At 32.2% G+C, this 26315-nt stretch overlaps 1 protein-coding gene and 1 long non-coding RNA gene across 2 annotated transcripts in view; both read left to right on the top strand.

Annotated features, from left to right (window-relative positions):
* Positions 1–5872: 5872 nt before the first annotated feature.
* The window catches only part of LOC111709792 (uncharacterized), an 85400-nt gene continuing 64957 nt past the window's right edge, over positions 5873–26315 (top strand). Inside the window, exons 1-19 of the mRNA XM_023483698.1 lie at positions 5873–6255; positions 7050–7216; positions 7281–7419; positions 9953–10060; positions 10141–10214; positions 11336–11403; positions 12072–12159; positions 12237–12449; positions 12609–12729; positions 13848–13893; positions 14271–14378; positions 14586–14719; positions 15527–15612; positions 15890–15986; positions 16778–16859; positions 17580–17653; positions 18320–18386; positions 18638–18774; positions 21479–21632. Of these exons, the coding sequence (XP_023339466.1) occupies positions 7092–7216; positions 7281–7419; positions 9953–10060; positions 10141–10214; positions 11336–11403; positions 12072–12159; positions 12237–12449; positions 12609–12729; positions 13848–13893; positions 14271–14378; positions 14586–14719; positions 15527–15612; positions 15890–15986; positions 16778–16859; positions 17580–17653; positions 18320–18386; positions 18638–18774; positions 21479–21632 (1921 nt within the window). The 5' untranslated portion in view covers positions 5873–6255; positions 7050–7091. The remainder of the gene's footprint in view (positions 6256–7049; positions 7217–7280; positions 7420–9952; positions 10061–10140; positions 10215–11335; positions 11404–12071; positions 12160–12236; positions 12450–12608; positions 12730–13847; positions 13894–14270; positions 14379–14585; positions 14720–15526; positions 15613–15889; positions 15987–16777; positions 16860–17579; positions 17654–18319; positions 18387–18637; positions 18775–21478; positions 21633–26315) is intronic.
* Positions 18919–21051, top strand: LOC111709796 (uncharacterized). Its single transcript, XR_002766940.1, has 3 exons — positions 18919–18941; positions 19883–19932; positions 20437–21051. It is a non-coding gene; the product is annotated as an uncharacterized LOC111709796 (long non-coding RNA).

Genomic DNA, 26315 nt, shown 5'->3' with positions numbered 1-26315 from the left:
CCTCTAATGTTTGAATAATGTATCAGACCTTCAAATAGAATAGAAATACTGTCTGATGAAGATCTATTGATGTGACTCAATACACTTTTACACAAAAAATGTAGGAATTAAATATCTAAACCTTTAAAAAGTTCCAGCAAATTCTAATATTTATTTCAGAAACATTGAAGAAAAATGGAGTCAATTCTTATTATTTAACATGGTTTACAGAGAAGAAGCAGAGTAGGTCGTGGTCCTGCTCATTCTAGAATGGGAGGTCTTGCTTACAACTCTAAAAATATTAAATTTAGAAATAAAAAGAACTTTAATGGTTTTGATTATTTTTGACTCTACAAAATAAAAAAAATTGGTTGAAAATCATGAGTCATCTATAAATCAAGTTTGGGATTAATATCTATTTATGTTATTGAGATGAGTATTATTAAGTGCGAAAAAGTTTTTGCCGGGATTTTTACTTTGTCTAGTTTGTTTGAGATTAAAATGAAAATATTTTCATACCGAGCGTAGTGAGGTGTGAAAATACATTCATTTTGATCGAATACCCATTTCAATAACATATATAGTTTTATTCAATTCTGCTCAACCTAATTAATATGTTCAGAAATTTTATTAACTATACAATATATACATATGTAGCTATAACAATGTTAATACTGCTGTTTTGACTTAAATGTTAAAATAAAAAAAATATTTTAAAAAATTAATTTAACAAAAAGAATTTTCAAGAAAAAAAAATGGTTTATTGATTTAATATGGTAGAAAAGTCCACAACTGGACGTAAATGTCTACAAGGTTGAACGAGGACCTAAACTTACAAAGGTTAAAGTATGGCATTTATCGATATCAAGGATTATATGTACATTGTACATGGATAACATCAGAGCTAAAAGACAGAATGTATTTCTAAATAGAAAAATAGAATATAAAGGACAGAAAGGAGATTTATATGTAGAAAGGATAGAATATAAAGAACAGAAACAGATTAAAATGTAGATTGGATCAAATATAAAGGACAGAAACAGATTAAAATGTAGATTGGATCGGGTAAAAAGGACAGAAAAAGATTAAAATGTAGTTTGGATCGGGTATAAAGGACAGAAAAAGATTAAAATGTAGACTGGATCGAATATAAAGGACAGAAACAGATTAAACTGTAGATTGGATCAAATATAAAGGACAGAAACAGATTAAAATGTAGTTGGATCGGGTATAAAGGACAGAAACAGATTAAAATGTTGATTGGATCAAATGTAAAGGACAGAAACAGATTAAAATGTAGATTGGATCAAATATAAAGGACAGAAACAGATTAAAATGTAGATTGGGTCGAGTATAAAGGACAGAAACAGATTAAAATATAGATTGGGTCGAATCTAAAGGACAGAAACAGATTTATATGAAGGTAACATTAAACCTTCATCTTAGCAACATTAAGAAAACCTGTCTGGAGAAGTGCTAAATTCTAAAAATTTAATTTGATAAATCTTCAAGTGACATTTATATAGAATTACAATTGGAAATGCTCTACTTTGAGAATTAGAAGATATCTTCATAATTTCTGCTCAGACGAAGGATTAAAGAGTACAGTTCTGAATAGGACGTGCATCTCTGCAAATGAAAGGTTACTTGAAATTACGAGGACAGTCCCTTTATGATTCTGTTTTACACAGGATTGATTGGAGAATACCATCTATTGAACCTGAGACCAGGAGAACAGTCCCTTTATGATTCTGTTTTACACAGGATTGATTGGAGAATACCATCTATTGAACCTGAGACCAGGAGGACAGTCCCTTTATGATTCTGTTTTACACAGGATTGATTGGAGAATACCATCTATTGAACCTGAGACCAGGAGGAAAGTCCCTTTATGATTCTGTTTTACACAGGATTGATTGGAGAATACCATCTATTGAACCTGAGACCAGGAGGACAGTCCCTTTATGATTCTGTTTTACACAGGATTGATTGGAGAATACCATCTATTGAACCTGAGACCAGGAGGAAAGTCCCTTTATGATTCTGTTTTACACAGGATTGATTGGAGAATACCATCTATTGAACCTGAGACCAGGAGGACAGTCCCTTTATGATTCTGTTTTACACAGGATTGATTGGAGAATACCATCTATTGAACCTGAGACCAGAAGGAAATGAAATTATTCCAAGAATGTTTAGAAACCTGGGAGGATTCTAGGTTGAGGGTATTGGAGAAGGGATCGAGAGTGTGAATTGTGAATTCCATATAGTTTATGTGTCTTTATTAATGTATTTTGTATTAAGAGAAGAGATACACCTTGAAAGTAACAGATTAACTCTGTGTTTGTATCATAGATATACAAGAATATTCTTGTATATCTATGGTGTATATGCTTAAAGAAGTTAAAAATGCAAATTTAACAATACCGCAGAGTTTTTGAATTAAATGACTTCGAGCAAGTTAAAGTTTGAACTGGGCTTACCAGCTAAACTTTTGTTGACTTTGCGAAGTACTAATTGTGTCTTGCATTTCTTCTCTTCTCCTCTAAACACAGGAATACACTATATATATACAAGGAATACACTACATGTATACCAGGAATACAATACATGTATGCCAGGAATACACTACATGTATACCAGGAATACACTACATGTATACCAGGAATACACTACATGTATACCAAAAATACACTACATGTTTGCCAGGAATACACTACATGTATACGAGGAATACACTACATATATACCAGGAATACACTACATGTATACCAGTAATACACTACATGTATACCAGGAATACACCGCATATATACCAGGAATACACTGCATATATATCAGGAATACACTACATGTATACCAGGAATACACTACATGTATATCAGGAATACACTACATGTATACCAGGAATACACTATATGTATACCAGGAATACGCTACATATATACCAGGAATACACTACATATTTACCAGGAATACACTACATATGTACCAGGAATACACTACATATATACCAGGAATACACTACATGTATACCAGGAATACACTACATATATACCAGGAATACACTACATGTATACCAGGAATACACTACATGTATACCAGAAATGCGCTACATGTATACCAGGAATACACTACATGTATACCAGGAATACACTACATATATACCAAGAATACATGTACACAAGGAATACACTACATATATACCAGGAATACACTACATGTATACCGTTATACAATACATGTATACCAGGAATACACTACATGTATACCAAGAATACATGTACACCAGGAATTCACTATATTTGTACAACAAGAAAACCATAAATATAAGTTATTCCGAACGCACATTCATACTGCTCCCACACCAACCACACTTAATTGCTCAAATACCACAGGGTGCAGGATATAACTCACTGACACACACTTTTGTTTTTTTAAGTGTAATTTGATTCAGAACAGAAAACCAAATGAGAAGAAATGATTTAAAGAAAGAAAAGATCTCAACTGGATCTATTTCAGAGTGGGCTTAAGTATTAATGAGAAAATATTAAAAGTTAGAAAGGTTTGTGTGGGTTAGTAATATAAATTAGGTAAGGAACAAGTTGTACGAAGATTTTTTATCAGATGAATAAAAATTTTATGGCAAATCTAAAAATGTACTTAGATAACTAAATTTCTCTTACATAAAAGAAATTCAAATCTTACGAGAAAAAAAGGTTTCTCAAAAAAAGAGGTTAATGATAAAAAAATAAAAACTCACACATCATTCAAAGCATTCACAGCAATCCTCTCTGAGAAGGAAAGAGGTCCGGGGAGGTCCATCTTCAGATCCATTGCAGCATTCTTGGTATCCAGGTAGCTGGTCATAGGTAGATAGTAGCTCTCTCCAACCTAAAACAAGATTAGATAGGTAGAAATTAGCTCTTTCAAACCTAAAACAGGATTAGATAGGTAAATAGTAGCTCTCTTCAACCTAGGACAAGATAATATAGGTAAATATTAGCTTTTTTAAACATAGAACAAGATTAGATATGTAGATAGTAGCTCTCTCCAACTTAGAACAAGATTAGATAGGTAGATAGTAGCTTTATCTAACAAAGAACAAGATTATATAGGTAGATAGTAGCTCTATCCAACCTAGACCAAGAATAGATAGGTAGATAGTATCTCTATTAAACCTAGAACAAGATTAGATAGGTTGATAGTAGCTCTATTAAATCTAGAACAAGATTAGATAGGTAGATAGTAGCTCTCTCCAACCTAGGACAAGATTAGATAGGTAGATGGTAGCTCTATCAAACCTATAACAAGCTAAGATAGGCAGATATTAGCTCTCTCCAACCTAGAACAGGATTGGATAGGTAGATAGTAGCTCTCTCCAACAAAAGCTTAGACATACATTGACTTCTAATGAGAAAATTTACTCTAACCTGGTAGTTGTAGGAGTACATCCTATTGATTGGACGCTTCCAGTGTCCTCCAGTGCTTCCGACCACCATGATTAAATCTATATATAAAAACAATTCATAAAATAAAAAAAATAGCGTTTATGATTATAAATTTATTGGAAACCCAGCTTTGTCTGACACTAAACCTCCTCTATAAAGACGAGCCACTAAACTTTTAACATTTTAAGCTAAGCTAGCGCTAAGAACATTCCCAAAGTTCCACCCAGTTTCCCCACCCAAAAGTGTGGAGTCTTTGCCATAAACTCTGATTTTCTAATCCCTATATCTTTGCAACCCAATATCGTAGACCTTAAATAATATAATTTTAACTATGAATTTTTTTAGTATAATTATATGAGTTTTACGTGAAGGTTTATATGGTTAGGTTGCAAATAGTTTTTGACAAAGACTCAATTCCTTTGAGGCAAATCGGTCAAGGAGTTTGCGAGTTCTGATAGACAAACAAACAAATAAAGATTACTACTTTCTATATAGATATAAATTTATCATGTTTCATGTATGCATGTATACCTGATATATGAGCAGGTTTACAATCTACTGAGAGGATTGCTTGTATCTGGTAGGGCAGGCTGACCCTATAAGCTGACCCCGAGGGGAGCTGATGTAGGCTAATCAGGCCAAAAGAGAAGTTGTAAGTTTAGCAAACTCAGCAGTTTAAAAATCAGTTAAAATCAACGGTAGAAACTTATGTTATTTTCAATATTTAACATTTTTGAATTGCTCCAATTTACAAAATGCCCCCCCACCCATTTTCACCTTAACATCTCTCAAAAAAGCAAAATCAGAAATTTCATAGTTTGAAAATATTGAAACAAAATTATCTGCCATAAACTGGGCAGATATAACTGCTTTAAACTTGCTGAGTTGCATTTTAATATTTTAGAAATATGTTTAAACTGCAGCGCTACAGAATCCGCTAGATGAATCAGTTTAGATATTTTTAAATTCAATTTAGGGTAGAAAGAAGAAGATACGGGTTACTCAACTTATTTAGCAATGATTCAAAAGATTTTCAGATTATGCCTTGACATAGTATTCGTCAATGAATAGTTTAAAAAAAATAACAATATTTAAAAATATACATTATACAGCATGGAAGTTCAAGGATCAAATGTGTAGGTGTAGTAATGCATTGTGTTTTCCTAACGAAAGACGATTGAACAGTTTTTACAAGAAAAGAGTAGAATTTCCTTTAAAAGAAAATTGATAAAGAGGCAACTGATCTATATTCTATATTTTACAACAGGCTAAACATAGGAATAAATGCTGAAACTTTAAATACGACCTTAAAACTTTTTATAAAAACGATCTCATCCTTTGTGGGTAACCCTGTAATTAATCATAAAGTAATTGCGAAATTTTATTTTAAATCGTTATAAACATGATTCAAGGTCATTAAAGTAACAAAGTAAAGTAAATATTTAAACGATAGATAGATAGATCGAAAAATGTTTACAAGAGATAAGTGTTTTATCTCTACCCAGAGATAGTTCTTCTGAACTTTTGCTTGCACGATCAGACGCAGAGTAATGCAGGACGGAGCTAGCTATATATATCAGAACTCCGTTCCAACATCTGGAAGCTAACCAAACCCAGAACTTGGAGCTAAACCAAACACGAAACTCGCAGAGATACAAGAAGTAACTCCCTTTATTGTGTAGACAAGGTTCTGAAACAAAATATATCTCCTGAGATATTATAGAAACCCAATCCTACCCTGGAGATGGAGAAGTAAACCCTGGACCGAAGAAGAACCCGTCCTGTACAATCATCTTCAAAACATCTGCATACAGATCAGACTAAGGTAGATATTATTTCATCTTGATACTTTGCTTTTGTTAATAATGGAAAAGTATTGATTTAACTGTCAGTTAACGGTGAATTTTTTTATTTTGATTTCAACGATGATTTGAGTTTTAAAATACCTTTTAATATAAAACATAATAATCCCTTTATAATCTTTGATATTTTCATCTCAAAATGAACTTGCTATTTAGGAATTTCATGTAAAGTGAGAATTTATTTAAAAATGTCAATTTAATATTTGAGTAAAATATTTTAATGCAGGCCAAAAAATGAACATACTGTACCATACTGAAAAACAACAAATTAAGTTTGTTACTAAAAATAAATAAAAGTGTCAGTATTAGATAAATTTCATAATATATACTACAGGTTTGAATCCCAGATGATTTATCAAAAAGAAACAATGTAATGTAAAATGTATAACCTTACTTTTTTCATGTGTAAAACATTTTCCCAGCTGATCACTGTGGTATCGATATATCAGCTGATCACTGTGGTATCGATATATCAACTGATCACTGTGGTATCGATATATCAACTGATCATTGTGGTATCGATATATCAACTGATCACTGTGGTATCGATATATCAACTAATCACTGTGGTATCGATATATCAACTGATCACTGTGGCATCGATATATCAACTGATCACTGTGGTATCGATATATCAACTGATCACTGTGGTATCGATATATCAGCTGATCACTGTGGTATCGATATATCAACTGATCACTGTGGTATCGATATATCAAAGTTTTGATGAATAAAAAAGTTCTAATCTAGTTTAAAGTTACAGGTTGATATATCCTCCAACTCCCAACTCCTTGATAAAATGGATACCAAGGAAAGCAGTGATACCAAGGAAAGCATGGATATCAAGGAAAATTATAAAAAAAGAAATTTTCTGACAAGAATCTCTCTGTCTATAACACACTTCCTTGAATCCGTATTTTACAGGTAAAACACAAGACTAATAATCACATCTAAGAAAAAAATAAATCTATGATAATATTGTTTACAGATGGGGACTACTGGTGTCTAACCGACCTAAAACCACTCTGCTAATCTCCGTCCTACTCTGTGTTGTATTATGTTGTGGAAACCTAGTGATGAATGTGGAGACGGACGATGAAATACTCTGGACTCCTGTAGGATCTCCAGTAAGAATATTTACTAACTCCTTACTTACCTTGTCTCTCCTGAGCTGGGAACTTTAGAATGGTGGATATCGAGATTAATGCTTGCTCCTCTCTTTTTCTTAATATCGAGACTAACTTAATCTTGTACTTGTATCCTGAAAAGTGTATAAAATTCAACCAATCAGAGTCGCGTATATGAAGCCGATAAATTGGAAATTTTGCGCGCCATTTAAGATTAATATACAGAAACGGGAGGGACTCTCTAAATAAAAAAAAATACCGGTTTTTGATTTTTCTCTACTATATCCAAGAAAGAACGGTTTAAGAAGAAAATCAAAAGTGTGTTTATTGGATACTCAGATTAAGTAATCGGGATAAAGGATATCTCATTCTAAAGTTTTCAGCTCTGAGCTAGGAACTTTTGCGGTGGATACTCATTGTCCAGATCGATTGATCGTGATATCCACTGTGGGCACTTAATTTTGAAGAGCAATATTATATATCTCTTCATTTTAGTTATTCCTCCAAGGTACGATTATCATTGAATGAAGATTAAATTAATCTGCAGATTAAAAAACAATCGAGATTAAGCATTGATCTTGATATCCACAATACAAGATTTTCTGGATCTGGAACTTTTTTCTGTCCTTTTGCATCACAATTGCATCCTTTCTTTACATTCTCCTTCCACGTACACACTTTCCTTACTAAAGTTAAAAAAACATAGCTGATTACTCGCCACTATTTTGTATAATTATGTACACAAATCTAGATTTTACGCAGTTTTATTTCGTCAATTTGTAGTGTGCCGTTTGACATTTTTGTGTTTAAAATGGAACACTTTCAAAAATAACAAGTGTCGACATTTTTTCTGGCAAAATCATTCATCTTCCTTTGTAATCATGTGAGTTGTTATAACAAAAAATTTGGTCCTGATCGGTTCAGCCGTTTTGACAGTTACTGTATACAGACAGACAAACATACAGCCAAGCCAAGTATACATTTCTATTGTGCTGAATACAACAGATCATGGTACTGAAAGATTGTCAGGCCTTTTGTATCTATGAGACCTCTATCCAACGTTATTATTAATATTTTTGAGAAACAACATATTTGTAAACTGGATTAAGCTCTTACGTAACATTAATAAAAGTACATATGCAAATATGTACAAATATAATTGATAACGCATTTTTTTTAATATCACATAAAGATAAAACTGTACAGAGTCAGATTTAGTTAAACAGCTAGAGAGTAAAACTCGGCCCCTCTCCCTTAGCAACTGAAACATTTACCATTTCTTTAACCTTAAACCTGTTTCTAGAAGATTTAGGGGATTTGAGGATGTAAACTTTTGGATTCAAAATGTTTAGTTAGTGGGATCAGTTAATCCAAGAAGTTAAGCTCTATCTTAACCAAAAGTTTCCGAATCTAATCTTTACATAAAGGAAATGAGTTTTTGCAACAAACTCTGATTCTCTAACATATATATTTTTGCAACTCGATGTTGTAGACCTTCGATATTTTAAATTACGAATTCTGTCAGATCAAATAGTCTAAGTTTGAAAAATTAAAGGTGGTTTACACCATCAGGTTGCAAAGATTTTTTTTACCCTCAACTAAGCTTTTGTTGCGTTCTGCAGTAGTTAACAGTATACTGACCGAAGATATTGTAGCTTTTAGTGGAGAGTGGTACTCATACAAACCAAAGTTTAAACGCCGTCACATTTTCAGTCTACTCGACAAAAAATCAAATAATGTTGCTTTTTTTTCTGTTTAAATTGGCGGATTTTTTATAATCGTCAATGTCGACATATTTTTTATGCTAGCTGCCACAAAAAAATCGGGCCCTATCGTTTTAGCCGTTTTGACGTTTATTGTACATAAACAGACAGACAAACGGACAAACAATATATATATAAGAAATACTTAAACTTAAATCTTAAAGCTGTAAACTGAATCTTAAAGCTGTAAACTGAAATCTTAAAGCTGTAAACTGAAATCTTAAAGCTGTAAACTTAAATCGTAAAGCTGTAAACTGAAATCTTAAAGCTGTAAACTGAAATCTTAAAGCTGTAAACTTAAATCTTAAAGCTGTAAACTGAAATCTTAAAGCTGTAAACTGAAATCTTAAAGCTGTAAACTGAAATCTGTTCAAAGCATCTTAGTATAGACTCTGTGTATTTTTCTTCCCACAAATCAAATAAAGAATTTCTTAATCCATGCATTTCTAGATTGAACAAGATCTTTACATTCTCTATTAAAATATAACAAAAAAAACGAAATTTAATAATATATAAAACTGTTGTTAACAATTGGTTCGGAATGTCTTAAACAAACCTATAGATTTAAACGTAAGTTTCCGAAACCTTTTTTCCATTTTAATTTCCTACTTTTAATCAAGTTCATCTTAAACTCGCTGTCTCCAACCAAATATTGATAGAATTGATAGGTTCAACTGCCAAGAGTTTGATGATACTCTATCAGTTCCTCAGTATATATATATATATATATATATTGAATATATTTATCTACAATATCTTTATATTTTCAGTTTATCGAGCAGAAGAAATGGATTGCTAAAAATTTCCCCAAAGATCGACGATACGAGTCTCTAATCTTCGAATCAGAAAACATACTTACGGCTCAAAATATAAAATATGTAAATATATCAGATAAGATTTTTAAAAAAATAGTTTATCATAAAGATGAAAACGAAAGTTTCCTGTTTTGATTTTTTAGTTATGGAGCTTGGATAAGGTTCTAGAGAATCTGGTTTCTAAAGAGAATGATTCTTACTCCGATCTATGTTTCAGGTAGTTAAACACTTATTATAGATCTAATCCATACTCCGAGTACTTCCTGAGACAAAACTATCCTACATCGTACAACAGATAATAAGTCAGTGAATAAAGTCAGTGCATAAAGAAAAAGCTTTCATATAACCCCTACTCTATAATCTAACACTTAAGTACAGAACTAACCAGATTAGATAAAAATCTGACTTCAGGTACGATAAAACTAGTTTAGAAGTGAAGGTATAAAACTAGTTTAGAAGTGAAGGTATAAAACTAGTTTAGAAGTGAAGGTATAAAACTAGTTTAGAAGTGAAGGTATAAACTAGTTTAGAAGTAAAGGTATAAAACTAGTTTAGAAGGTATAAAGCTACTATTAGGATGAAAAAGTATATATATCCTGTGATGTGAATATATTAGATTACATGGGAAAGGCTGAGGTAGATATTACGCTGAGTTAACAGCATTTCAAGGTTCCATTCTAGCTTCAATAAAACAGAACTTCAAGGGATTGTAGGAATAAATTAAACTGATTCTTGAATAACACACAATAAATGCACAAAAAAAAACATGATTTTTTTGCCAAAATGAAAGAATTAGAAATATTTTAGATATTGCTTCTTGCACTTAGGTTGGTCACTTATTTTTTTCAACAAAAACATTTCAATCATTTATCAGTCCTCATGTGTTGCATAAAAAGACGTGTACAGTTTTTCAAATCTGACCTAATCAGAGGATGTTTGAACATTACATACTTGGGTTTTGTGCCCCCTTTCTTTTCAGTAATTTTAGCTTTTTACTGTTGCTCTGAAGGTTGGCCATTTTAAATCATTTTCAAATTTTGGTGGAATTTTCTTTTCGAACTGGCGCATTTAAAAATAAATCCAACTATTTTCGGGGAATTATTTTCAAATTTTGATGTTCCATCAACCTTCCCTGCATGGTCCCACACAAAATTTGGGCCCGATCGGTTTTGCCCTTTTACGTTTATTGGACACAAACGGACAGACAGACAAGCAAAGATATATATATATATATATATATATAGATTAAAATTCGATTTTTACGAGAATGGGGGGGGGGCTGAAGGGGGGATTTCAAAGAATAAATTTTTAAGAATGTTTTAATTTTTTGAATTTCAGGTTTCCAAGTGCAGATCTTAGAAATCCTAGGATGGGAGATTGTGTTAAAGTTGGACTTCTGTATATAGGTTGGTATATATATATTTTAAATAAAAATCAAAATTTGCAAGATTTTGAATTGTCTTTAATAACATTTTTGGTTGGATTTTTTCTTTATAATTTTTTGCCAAAATATATACGGGCAATTATTTTTTCAATTTCTTGAAAACTTTTTCAAAAAACATTTTTAGAATATTGCGAATATCTGATAAGTATCTATCTTTAAGTAAAATTTAGTGCACATATTCCCAGGAAAATGGAATTTTGTGTTTTCAAGAAAATTAGAGTCTTTCAATAGAATACCGAATTTCTCGAAAATTATTTGTAATTTTTCTTTTTACTTATGATGTTTTACTTTCTCAATATCCTTTCTTAAGTATTTAAGTTTTTTTATCATGCATGTTGTATTTCAAGTAGACATCTTTTTCCTAAAACTTTAAAGCTCAATATTTGGCCTGATTGGTTAAACCGTTTTGACGTTTATTGAATACAAACAAACAGACAAACACCGAGACAAGACAAGTATATATATAAAGTTTGAAATAGTTTACATAAATTGTTTTAATATTATAATTAAAGTAAAGTTTACCAACCCGAAAAATACAGTTTTCTTAAACTAAATTTTACAGCGATCGTAAAGAAAGTTTATTTCTTGTATAATATAAGTTTATCTAGTTGTATAAAATTTATGATTTAGAACCCTTCTCCTCCCTATCCGAGGAAGCTGTTTGTAACCTCACGGATGCAGATATTCTTAATTACATGGATCTCATCATAAAATCACCGTAATATTTTTGTTATTTATTACTTGATCAAAAATAGTTTTTTAGTTTTATTAAATTAAAATTTCTTAATTTTTCAGAAACGGTTTAGAATCTTTATCTGAACTTGTTTCTGGACTAAGAATGAGTAACGGTAAGGTTGAAGGAGCTTCAGCTCTACTCCATGTTTGGATGCTCCGAAACCAGGACCCGGAGAAGGCCAAGCTTTGGGAGAATGAATTTATAGATTTGATTGTTCAGAACTCGGATAATAAACCATCCGGGCTAAACCTCTTTGTCCTCGCAGAACGGAGGTATAAACATTATGTTTAGTTATGATGATGAGCTGGATTATGTTTAGTTATGATGATGAGCTGGATTATGTTAAGTTATGATGATGAGCTGGATTATGTTTAGTTATGATGATGAGCTGGATTATGTTTAGTTATGATGATGAGCTGGATTATGTTTAGTTATGATGATGAGCTGGATTATGTTGTGAACTCCAATATTGCAGTATTGATGGCTGGGTTTTCTCTTCTGTTTGTTTATGTTGCTCTAGTATTAGGAAACCTAAACTTGGTTGAGCAAAGGGTTTGTAACTTCCATTTTCTTTTCTAGTAATTGAATTATTTCCTGTTGTACCTATATTTCCTGTTTTACCTATATTTCCTGTTGTACCTATATTTCCTGTTGTACCTATATTTCCTATTGTACCTATATTTCCTGTTGTACATATATTTTTTGTTGTACATATATTTCCTGTTGCACCTATATTTCCTGTTGTACCTATATTTTTTCTGCTGCACCTATATTTCCTGTTGCACCTATATTTCCTGTTGTACCTATATTTCCTGTTGTTATATTTCGTGGCTTTGTCCAATTTTTGCAACAGATGTCATTAATTGCTAGCCTGGGTATGTATCCTGCCTTTGTCTGGTTTTGTTTTTGTTTCAATGACTTGCTTTTGTGTTGACATACTCTTCTTTTTATTTGTCTCAAAAACATGTCTATTTCTATGTCTCTAATCTGTGTATGTTTTTAGCGATTCTCCAGACCCCTTCAAGACACTCCCCTTCCTTCTTTATACAAATTGAATAAATTGAAACGTTTACCACACATTGAATTTATTGAATTAAATTTACATCTTTTTAAATCTCTCTGCGCTACGTCTTATATTCATTTAATTTCTGTACACTGCAATGCAGTATATGCCAGAGCTAGAAACTTAAGAGTTTTTGTTGAACGAAACTCACGAGTTTCGTTTTAGAGGTCTTTACATTTTTTTGGATTCTGAATTTAAGAAAAAAAAACAGAAAGACAACATAAAGAAACTATTTACAAAACTGCTTGACTCCCTTTATGAAACCGGGTGTTCTATACTGGATTCGTTGTGCTACCCTCTCTTCAGTTTCGTGCTCTGGTTGTCCTATAAAGTATTTATGTTAAAACTTCAAGGTTTTTTAGATACATAATGTATTAGGTTTATATCAGGCGATAAAAAAGATTGTCCATTTTTCTTAAATATCTTTTTTATTTACAAAGATTGAAGACCAAAACTTTGTAAAAACTTTAATTCATGTATTCTTTAATACAATTGCAATCCAGTTTCTTCTATAGTATAATAATAATGTTAATGATAGCAATAATAAAAATCATAATAATAATAATAAGTGCAGTAAACTTTTCCCAATCCAATGGTTTTAATTCAGGTTTTACTGGCTTTGTCAGGAATTCTCGTCATAGGAATGGCAACAGGTTAAATTCTAAACAAAGATATGAACAAGAACATCCTAGCCCTTAGCTTCTTTTATCCTACTCCATACAGCTACAGTAGTTCTCTTTCTACTCAATGCAGCTTCTTTTATCCATCTCCATACAGCTAAAGCAGTTCTCTTTCTACTCCATGCAGCTTCTTTTATCCAACTCCATACAGCTAAAGCAGCTCTCATTCTATTCCGTGCAGCTTCTTTTATCGACAATTTCCGCCAAACTCGTCCTAACTCAACCTTATTTTTTCAGCTCCAGCTAACCGCGTTAATTCTTTTAATCTGTCTTAGTTATATTTAATGCAAAGTAATTAAACTTAACCTTGGTTGACTTAATACTTTGATTTTTATTTTATTTTTTTACAGGTTCAGCATTCGGATTTTGTAGTTATATTGGTTTATCCTTCAACGACATGACTCCGATAATTCCTTTTCTTCTGCTGGGTATTGGAGTTGACGATATGTTTGTAATCGGTAGGTTCGGTAATAAATAGTTTTCACTTCTAAATAGAACTAACACACTAATTTGATCCCACTCCGATATACCGTGATGGTCTTACTCTCTGTGTAGAGATAACTTCAATTTAAAAATGCCCACATTGGATATCGAGATCATCCTTTCAAGATTAACGATATCCACCCATCTGATGAGATGAATATGTAGGAATCTTACATTTCTAGTTCAATGTTTGGATATCCTTGGACCTGAAGGTACTCCTGTAGAACGGGTTGCAGAGGCGATGAAACACGCCGGACTGGCGATTACCGTCACATCTTTTACAGATCTAGCAGCGTTTGTTATAGGGGCGAGTACGGTAAGATATTCTGGAATGTTTTAGTTTTACATTCCTTTATAACCTTATACAGGTGGGGAGGGGGCTCTAGTTTTTTTGCCCTGGCACTCTCCTATTTTACATATCACCTTGGTTGACTTTTAAGAAATAGTAATTTAGCAAAAAAAATGTCTTTAATAAATAGAATAGTGTACAAGACGGTAATAAGGCTGGTCAGTGTTTTAAAAAATCTAAAATAGCCCAGAACATTTTTGTTATTTAAGCTATAGATCTAAAAACTTGCACCACAACTATTATAGTTTGTGGTCTATTTTTTTCAATGAGCTGTCCCAAAAAAATTGGACTATGATCATGATTGCAACCTTATACCTTTACTCTAAGGCCTTTTTCTAGAGGGGGGGGGTGTAGGACGTCCCGGCCCCCAGGCTATACATATTTATGTCAGAACCCCCCCCTTTATAGGGTTAAAGATAAAACCTCAACGTATTGGGTTTTCGTAAGGCGTTGATAAAAGGGCGCTAATCCACAGTTTTACTTTGGGATCTGTAATGGATATCCAAATTAAATATATCCTTTCGACTAACTACCAGAGTTTTACTTTGTGTTCTGTTTTAGATATCCAAATTTAATATATCCTTTCAACTAACTACCAGAGTTTTACTTTGGGTTCTGTATTAGATATCTAAATTTAGTTTATGCCTTCAACTAACTACCAGAGTTTTACTTTGGGTTCTGTATTAGATATCCAAATTTAGTTTATGCTTTCAACTAACTATCAGAGACCCAATAAAATGTTTCCTGGTTCTAATCTATACCTTGGTAAACTAGAGCATGCCTATTCTGCGAAGTTTCTGTCTGTTCTCCGGTGCTGGAGTATTCTTCCTCTACATATATGCAATCTCTTTCTTCGTGGGGTAGGTACTTATCTTGAAATTTTTAAAGATATTTGATAAAAAGATAAAAATACATCTAACATCAAAACAATTGCTGCAATTGCAAAGTACGAATTTTGTTTTACACTTTTTTAAAACGATTGCTTTTACTCATAGAGAATAGAATATTCTATTCTCTATGCTTTTACTGCTTGCTAGACAACCGACAAGTGCTAATCTTATTTTGACGAACAAGTACTGAATCTTCTGAAAATCCAAATGTTTAATAAAACAAACAAAAGTTATTTTGACTTTATAGTTGTCTTCTACTGGATGAAAGAAGACGAAGTAAAACCTTGGAGAAGAAAGAGAAATATAACCCTCCCTCCTGGACTAGAATACAGTACGGAGCTGAGGTACGGATATATTAGAACTCAGTAGGGAGCTGAGGTACGGATATATTAGAATACAGTACGGAGCAGAGGTACGGATATATTAGAACTCAGTACGGAGCTGAGGTACGAATATATTAGAATACAGTACGGAGCTGAGGTACAGATATATTAGAATTCAATACGGAGCTGAGGTAAGAATATATTAGAATACAGTACGGAGCTGAGGTACAGATATATTAGAATACAGTACGGAGCTGAGGTACGGATATAGTAGAATACAGTATGCAGCTGAGGTACGGATATATTAGTATACAGTACGGAGCTGAGGATATATTAGTATATAATGAGGAGCTGAGGTACGGATATACTAGAATACAGTACGGAGCTGAGGATATATTATTATACAGTACGGAGCTGAGGAAATATTAGTATACAGAACGGAGCTGAGGATATATTTGTATACAGTACGGAGCTGAGGATATATTTGTATACAGTACGGAGCTGAGGATATATTTGTATACAGTGCGGAGCTGAGGATATATTAGTATATAGTACGGAGCTAGGATATATTAGTATATAGTACGGAGCTGAGGATATATTTATATATAGTACGGAGCTGAGGAATGAGGATATATTAGTATACAGTACGGAGCTGAGGATATATTAGTATATAATACAGAGCTGAGGATATATTAGTATACAGTACGAAGCTGAGGATATATTAGTATATAGTACGGAGCTGAGGATATATTAGTATATAGTACGGAGCTGAGGTATAAACAGTATCTTCTTCATTATTTTTTAAATTTTAGGTATTTTCCTTCATCACGAAGTATATTTTTCATCCTGCAGTCTCCATCTTTATCATTCTTCTCTCAGTGTTATTCTCTGCAGGTAAACATGACAGTTGGTGAATAGTTTAAAATGTCTTCTTCCATAATTTGATAAGTTGTTTGATACTAAATAGACTAATAACATTTTTATATGACAGTTTTACTATAGTAAAATTGATATATGAGTTAAACATTTTTTTAAAGAAACAATTGCAAAAAGTTTTTAATATCTAATACAGTATGTGGAAGAAGACATTCAAAACTATTCACCAACTGTCATGTTTCATGTTTATTGAGGATAAATAAAGATAAATATATAGAGTTGTCTAGTAGCATAAATTGTAGATGATGAAATAATATCATCCATATTCAATGTCGTCTTCTAGATAAACGAAATACAAATAAACTGTCTTGCTTATATTATGTATAAGGGAAAAATGATGAATAGAAATAAAAATACAATAAAAGATATAAATTATAGAAGGGAGGTCCAAACATATTCAGTAGACAAGCAACTTCTCTTTGTTTACACGTCCATGCGTTTCTGCTGTTTGAAAGCTTGGAAGAAAACCAAAATTGAAATAGAAAGTCGTCTTTATAGTACTGATATATACGAAGACGACTGTGTGACATACAAATTTAATTAATTTTATCCATTAAGTCTATCTAATAATGATTTCATGCACACTTGCAAAGGCCTTGTGCATTATATCATGTTTTGCGGGATTACCGATGCAGATAAGTATACTCTATATATGAACTTTACATCAGTATTTACCAGGAGGTGTTTATGGTTTGCTCACGGTCGAATCAGATTATGACTCTATCTGGTATATGAGACAAGACTCTTATCAGGCAAGTTTAAACGCTTAAAGGGACTTTAAGTGTAATTTCTAGTGACCTTCCATGCAAAGAGGAGAATTCTTGGTTTACAACGGTACCCTTTTAACCTTCGAATAATCATCAAGGGCAGAGAACTCCGTGTGGTGAGCTCTAAAATGGTGTTCAAATGGCCGAAAAACTAAAGTACACTCTAACGTACAGTATGAACTCAACACAGCTGGCGTTACATATGTTTCTCAAAAATCCAGAATATTCTATGTCTAACGCGGTTTTCAAAAATTCCAATGTAAATTATTATTTTCTGTAACTTTTGGAAAGTTTATATTAATACGTTTTAAAGATAAACAAAGTGTTTCTGTAGATAAGTAAGGATAAGTTCTTCAGCCTTGAGTCAAAGGTTAAAAGGGTACTGTTGTAAATCGGACACTCAAATGCCCTGCAATCCATCCACAGATACTTTTGTAAATGAAAATCTAAAAGAATTAAGTTACCCCAAAACATAAATATATAAGAATGATAAAAATTCAAATATCCATATCTTTATAATTTTATCCCTATATTCATTACAAAATATCTGTATTTAGGCACAATATTACAAAATATCTGCATTTAGGCACAATATTACAAAATATCGGTATTTAGGCCTAAATGCAGATTTTACAAAATATCTGTATTTAGGCACAATATTACAAAGTCTTAGCTTCTAGCTTCAGAGGACAGGGAGAAAGGGTAGAAATCTATTTAGGTAAGTTCGAAATAAAAACAATTTTTAAACATTAATTAGAGTAAAAAAAAAACATATTAGTTTATCGCATTGTTAGAAGCAGAATTTTCTTTCAAAAAGAAGGATTAATATTTTTAACGATGCATGAGAATATTCTGTCTCAAAATTTGACCTTGATTGACTGCAAATAATAAAATAAATACGATTTATTCTTTGTAGAATTTTTAAAAACAATAAATTGTGTCTGCTTGAATTAAACATGTTTGTTCTAGGTTCTCTAGATTATGTATCGGAGATGGATGAACTGTTAAAGATCCCAACCCTGCTCCAGGAGAACCAGTTCATACGGCAGGGTTCAGTCCAGCTCTGGTATCAGGAGTTCATGCAAACTGTTGGAAATGATACAACGGTATAAAAACATGTTGTAGGGAAACATTTTGGCGTTCTAAACTTATTTAAAGGGAGTGACCGGCAAGAAGGGGTAGTTGAGCTTAGAGTTGAGCACGGACAAAATATAATCTAAAAAAGGCCTGAACCTTATAGATAAATTTACTCCAGGGTTCATTCTCCATACAGGTAGATCTTATACAGATAGAACCTACTCTAGGGTTCATTATCCATACAGGTGGATTTTATACAGCTTAGAACCTGATACTCCAGGGTTCATTCTCCATACAGGTGGATTTTATACAGCTTAGAACCTACTCCAGGGTTCATTCTCCATACAGGTGGATTTTATACAGCTTAGAACCGTATACTCCACCGAGTACATTCTACATACAGGTGGATTTTATACTGCTTAGAACCTACTCCAGGGTTCATTTTCCATACAAGTAGATCTTATACAGCTTAGAACCTACTCTAGGGTTCATGCTCCATACAGATAGATCTTATGGAAATAGAACCTACTCTAGGGTTCATTTTCCATACAGGTAGATTTTATACAGATAGAACCGAATCCAGGGTTCATTCTCCATACAGATAGATCTTATACAGATAGAACATACTCCAGGGTTCATTCTCCATATAGGTAGATCTTATACAAATCGAACCTACTCCAGGGTTCATGCTCCATACCGTTGGATCTTATACAGATAGAACCTACTCCAGGGTTCATGCTCCATACAGTTGGATCTTATACGGATAGAACCTACTCCAGGGTTCATTCTCCATATAGGTAGATCTTATACAAATAGAACCTACTCCAGGGTTCATGCTCCATACCGTTGGATCTTATACAGATAGAACCTACTCCAGGGTTCATGCTCCATACAGTTGGATCTTATATGGATAGAACCTACTCCAGGGTTTATTCTCTATATAGGTAGATCTTAGATCTTATACGAATAGAACTGACACCGGGGTTCATTCCTAATTAAGGTAGAACCAGGACCATTAAAGTTATTTTATTCAAACTATATTTTAATAAACACCGCAAATATTAACGAGTAAAGTATGGATTGTTCTGTATATTTACATTACTGGGATCTATATATAAAGTTTTTAAATGTTTCTAGGCGAGCAGAGGAAAATTCCAGCATTTTGCATTAGATAATACAACTATTAGGTACAAAATTTTATTTAAGAATGGAATGTTAGTTTTAAACTTGTTTTTGATACTTGATAAAATTGATTAACGATATCTCAATCTCCATCAATTTTTGAAGATATAGACAAATAGACCACTTTAGGAAACCATAGGAGGATGAAAATACGGTGTTAATTATTTAAACATGTTTTATCAGCTTTTCGCACTTTTCTATTCAAGTTTCTATTTTTAACAATCTTTTTTCAAGCTTTAAGTTTACGAGTAAACAAAGAGAAGCTGTTAATTGACAGCTTCTCTTTGTTTCCATGTTTTTATTTATCCATTCTGTTGTAAATCTTGGTATAAATCAAAAATTGATCAAAAGTCGTCGTCATTGTATTGATTCATACGACTTCGACTGTAGAAATTCCCATATTTATGGGAGCACCTTGTATGATATAAAATAAAACTATACAAATAAACTATAACTTAAATCTATACAAATATATACATTTAAAAAGTTTAAAAAATATATTGTTCAAGGAATGAAGCATTGCATCTGGTGAAAGAAAATCTTCAAAATATCGTCTTCAGTTTGGAGGATTTCAAACATCCAATCGCCTACACGTTCATGTATATTCAATGGGAAGCAAATCAAGTAAATAGTAATTATTCTAATTAATTACTTTTTTACCATGAAACCTACAAAATTCTGATTAATCAGACCCAGGTTTTCTCAGATTTTCGTATCAATGTTCAGTTGAATTTGTATTTATACGCGCTTTATAAACCTTTTAAGAGAAGTTATAAAATGTTGAGTGGTATTCAGAGAACAACTTGAAATGATGTCATCTTTTTACTTTCAATTAGTATAAAAGGACGCTTCATAGGTATTTATAATTTGTCACTGAATTATGTTTGGCACATTTTTGACATATCATTTATAAAAATTTCAAATTACAAAATTTTAAGCGACAAGCAGAAGAAAGAAAGTAGATGACAGTCATTCTGCTGTTTTCCGGTAATCACCTTAGATGGTACTATGGTACCATGTTCTTAATATTTCAGATTTCATGGAAAGGAGTGGTTTTATCTTAGTTCATATGTTTATTTAAAAAAGTCTACCCCCATTAAAAGTTTTAACGTCTTCACTTTTTAAAGGGAGTGACCGGCAAGAAGGGGTAGTTGAGCTTAGAGTTGAGCACGGACAAAATATAATCTAAAAAAGGCCTGAACCTTATAGATAAATAGAAAATGTCTGTCAAAACGTTATAGCACTGCAAACCAAATTAAATGTGTTTTAAATAGTTATTTTGTACCTTAATAAGTTTGTAATCGTATTTATATTTTATATATTTAGAATAAGTTGTATTTATTTATTGCATAGGATAAGGAAACAATCCCTTTTTTACTTTTTTATTCAGTTTAACGCATTTAGACTTCCTAAAGGCCTTTGACATTTGTGATTTAAAAGCAACATTTTTAAATGACACTGATCCAATCTCCTTCATGAAGAAGATATTTATTACTTTGTTATTACCAGCGTATTGAAGAATCAAAATGTCGTATGACGCATGTTTTTTAGGATTTTGAGAAGAAACTTGGAATGTTTTTGGCTCAGAATATCCAGTATCTGGCAGATATAAAACTTAACATTAGTGTAGAGGATCCTAACTTTACAGAGAACCTGATCCAGGGTTCATTCTCCATACAGGTGGATTTTATACAGTACGGAGCTGGTTCGGAATTTATCTCTTGCCTTCGGAGTTATCATTATTGTCAGCCTTCTCCTTATATCAGATATTAAGGTAAGTTTATCTAATCAAAGTTTGAAAAATGATGTTTCCCTCTTTAGAAATAAGTTTTACCCTCGAACCCCCGTTGTGATTCATTACTTGAGTTGACAAAAAGGGAACTGCCGGTATATAGCTTTTGTTTACACAATATCTATTCTTTAGCTCTTTCTATATTATTTATCTAACTATCTTTCTAAAATCAAAAAAAAGTACATACAGTACACTTTAGATTATTCAATCAGTTTAAATATATGTATTTTCCACCGGATGTGTACTATCTACATGTACTCTGCCTATCTATCTACATTCTTAGGATCTGTACTGGTTCCTGTACTCTATTTATCTATCTATATAGGGAGTGTACTGGTTGACTGTACTCTATTTATCTATCTATATAGGGAGTGTACTGGTTGATATGTGTACTATGAAACTGTAAGTATATGTACTTTATCTATCTATCTAGGTAGTGTACTGGTTGATCTATTACTATAACCTGTAAGTATATGTACTTCATCTATTATCTAGGTAGTGTACTGGTTGATCTGTGTACTATAACCTGTAAGTATATGTACTTCATCTATATATCTAGGTAGTGTACTGGTTGTGGTGTATGTACTATCTACCAGTAAGTATATATGTACTATATCTGCATATATATCTAAGTATTTGTACTGGTTGTGGTGTATATACTATCTACCAGTAAGTATATATATGTACTATATCTACAAATATATCTAGGTATCTGTACTGGTTGTAGTGTATGTACTATCTACCAGTAAGTATATATGTACTATATCTGCATATATATCTAGGTATCTGTACTGGTTGTAGTGTATGTACTATCTACCAGTAAGTATATATGTACTATATCTGCATATATATCTAGGTATCTGTACTGGTTGTAGTGTATGTACTATCTACCAGTAAGTATATATGTACTATATCTGCATATATATCTAGGTATCTGTACTGGTTGTGGTATGTGTGGCTCTGACACTGCTAAATATGGTTGGTGGTTTGTATTTCCTCGGATTAACAATTGAAATAGTCACCTCAATCCTTCTCCTGCTAAGGTTAGTTTACAGGGAAACGTTACGATTTTTTAAAAAAAGGGGGTCGTATAACGCACTGGCCGACTACTAATGCACTTGAAATTTTGGCTCATTTGAAGTGCATGAAAGACCTTGAAGCACCTGTAGCAAATTGTACAGTATGTATGCAAACTGTAGACAAGAAATGGCAGGCACATAGCTTGGAATTTAAAAGGGGGGCACACAAGTTAAAACCTGAAAAAAAACTTTAAAATGTGTCTTAATTAATGAATGAAGAATAAAAAACTAGATATTTAACTTATCAACCATTATAGTTTACTAAGGTAGATAATTTGCATATTTTCTTTACCTTAAGTGCTATTGAGAAGCTATTTGCATCAAAACAAAAAAAACTGGTGGTTTAAGATGTTGAAATTTGAGTTAAACTATGAATAAGTGTACTCTTGAATATTTTTGAATCACGAAAAAGCCAATACTTATTTTTAATACAGAGAAAGTAAAAATTCCAACATTTTAAAACTTTATTCTGTAGAAGTTTGCTTTGATCAAACATGCAAATTTGTTACCCTATAGAAGAAAATATAAGGCAAAACGATCTTTTAAAACAATCGTTTTTGAGTTTTTAAAACGATAGTTTTGCCTCATATCTTTACATAGGATAACAAAGGAATTGAGTATTTGCCACAAACTCTGATTTTCAAATCACTATGTCTTTGGAACCCAATTTTGCAGAACTTTGATATTTCAAACTATTAATTCTGTTAAATCAAATAATCTGAGTTTGAAATATCAAAGGTTTACAACATCGGGTTCTGAAGATATTGAGGTTTAAATATTTGATTTTGTTCCAATGACTCAATTCCTTTGCATTGATAAAAGCAAACTTTTCCAGAATACAATTTTAAATCGTTGGAACCCTCTCAGATTGTCATAAAACCTTATAAAAGTCTAAAAATATATTTTTTTAAGTTTCTGTCAAACGAATCTAGCTATTGCCCATCGCTAAGTACAAACAGTTTAATTAAACCTGGCCATTTTTTGTATAAAATTTAAATTTGTCTCCCTGTTACTCTGTGCAGTACGATGGTTCATTAGAATCATTAATCTAATAAAAGAAGGGAAAAGGATAAGCTTCTCAAAATGCAAAAGATTTATTTAAAGGGAGTGACCGGCTATTTCAGGTAGTTGAACTGAGTATGCAGTGTTGTAGAAAACTTCTTTCGGATTCATTTGAGAGCGCAAATTCGATGTTCAAAACTCCTACTTTGGGGGTGGATACGCTTTCAGAATTAGTTAAACTACAGATAGACAGACTTGTTAAATTATTAGTTTCTATTTTCTCATTATTCTAGTTTCTCATTATTAAAAAAGATTTTTTGCAGATTTTCTAGAATTATTATTGAAACGACAACATTTGACGAATTTGAAGAAAGGAATTGAGTTTTAGCAACAAACTTAAATTTTCGAATTCCAATATCTTAGCGACCTGATGTTGTACACATTTGATATTTCAAACTTAGATAAGTTGAGCTAGCATAATTCATAGTTTGAAATATCTAAGGTCTACGACATTTGGTTTGAACAATACAAGGACTAGAAAATCAGAGTTTGTTGCAAAGACTCAATTCCTTTGCCAATAAATTCAAAGAAAATAAGAAATTCAATGAAACCGAAATAATCGATTTTAGCATTGATTTATTGACAAATTTATTTTTAGAAATATATTCCTAACCATCTAATTAGATTACTGCAGTATAATTTTTACTTTATTTTTCGTTGTCGTTATTTAATAATTTTAAAAAAACTAATTCTGAAATCGTATCCACCCCCAAAGTAGGAGTTTTGAACGTCGAATTTGCGCTTAAACTCAGGATTTACAGATCTTTAAAAAGTTTAATATGTATCAAATGAATCCGGAAGAAGTTTCCCACAACACTGCAAACTCAGTTCAACTACCTTACATAGCCGGTCACTCCCTTTAAACTCTATCATTTCACATAACAGGATAGAAATAAAAATTCCCAAATAATGTATATCAGAAAGCAGTCAATTTATCTTTAATGTGAAGAAAAATAATCCTTTACACATACTATTAAAAACAAAAGTTAGATTTTATGCCAATTTTCTCCCCTTTCTTCCTTTTTTCTTTTATCTTCTGTTTCCTTCTTTTCATTTTCTTCTTTTTTGTCTCAGAAAGTGTCCCCCTCCTTCTTATTTAAAAGGGGGGGGGGGCACGTGCCCCTGCGCCCCCACCCAAACCTACGGACCTGCAAAATGGGACCTTCTTTGAATGATAAATATATGTGGCAAAAGCAATTTTTAACCTATAAAAAGCTCAAATTGTACCACATTTTCCACTGTACAGTGTTTATTCTAAATAGATATTTACATGAAATTAATTATATTCAAATTCATGTTTATTTCCTTAAAATACAGTTTTTGTTCAAAATTGATAAATTGATTTTGGGGATTCTATTTTATAAGTGTATTAAGTTTGATATGATTTTATAAAAATGTATGATTAATATATTTAAATTTAAACTAATAACTAGATCTTTAAATTTTTCTTTAAAGTAAAAATTGGAAGAAAGTTCGAGTTTTTGCAAATAACTTTTTCATGTTAGAGGTCAGGGAAGAAATCAATACATTTTCTTTAATTTGATTTGAAAACTGAAAAGTTTCCCTAAACTTTGTTTAAAGTTCGTCAGGTCCCTCTTAACTTTTTTCTCTGTGTAAGTTTGGAACCCGGAGAATAGGAATCCTTGAACCCTGGTTTAAATCAACCTTTGCAAGAAAATTATTTCTTTGATTCAAATTATCCATTTTCAAAGAAAGATTTTTTTCTTGAAAATATTGATTAAATATTTATTGAAAAATCCGTTTTCGATAAATCATGGAATTTTAAATACAAAATAAATTCTCTTTGAATCTTTAAACAAAGATTTTTCCTAAATCCACAAACCTTTGACAACTTCGTAGAAAAGTAAAAGTGTAAAGAAAAAGAATGCAAAAAGGACAGAAAAGCCTCTAATTGTGTATTTTTCTAGAATAAAAGGTAATTTTTCAGTGTTGGACTTGCATTGGATTACTCAGCACACATTGGTGTTACGTTTCTGGTTACAAAAGGTAATTGTTAATATACATAGGACAGGACTATAGACACGTAGGACAGCACAGGAAAGAAAAGGACACGCTGAACAGGACAGCATAGATTATAGAACACAGAGGACTTGATACACCGGACAGAACAGAACATACCGGACAAACTATAGAAGCGGAAAACATAGTGAAGGACAACCAGGATAGGAAATACAGGACAGGACACACAGGACAGGAAACACAGGATAGGAAATACAGGACAGGAAACACAGGATAGGAAATACAGGATAGGAAATACAGGATAGGAAATACAGGACAGGAAATACAGGACAGGAAACACTGGATAGGAAATACAGGATAGGAAATACAGGATAGGAAATACAGGACAGGAAACACTGGATAGGAAATACAGGACAGGAAATACAGGACAGGAAACACAGGATAGGAAATACAGGATAGGAAATACAGGACAGGA

The sequence above is a fragment of the Eurytemora carolleeae genome, unplaced genomic scaffold (assembly GCF_000591075.1).
Source record: "Eurytemora carolleeae unplaced genomic scaffold, Eaff_2.0 scaffold174, whole genome shotgun sequence".
NCBI lineage: Eukaryota > Metazoa > Arthropoda > Copepoda > Calanoida > Temoridae > Eurytemora > Eurytemora carolleeae.
The sequence above is the reverse complement of the archived record's forward strand: the minus strand, read 5'-3'. Positions and strand labels throughout refer to the sequence as shown.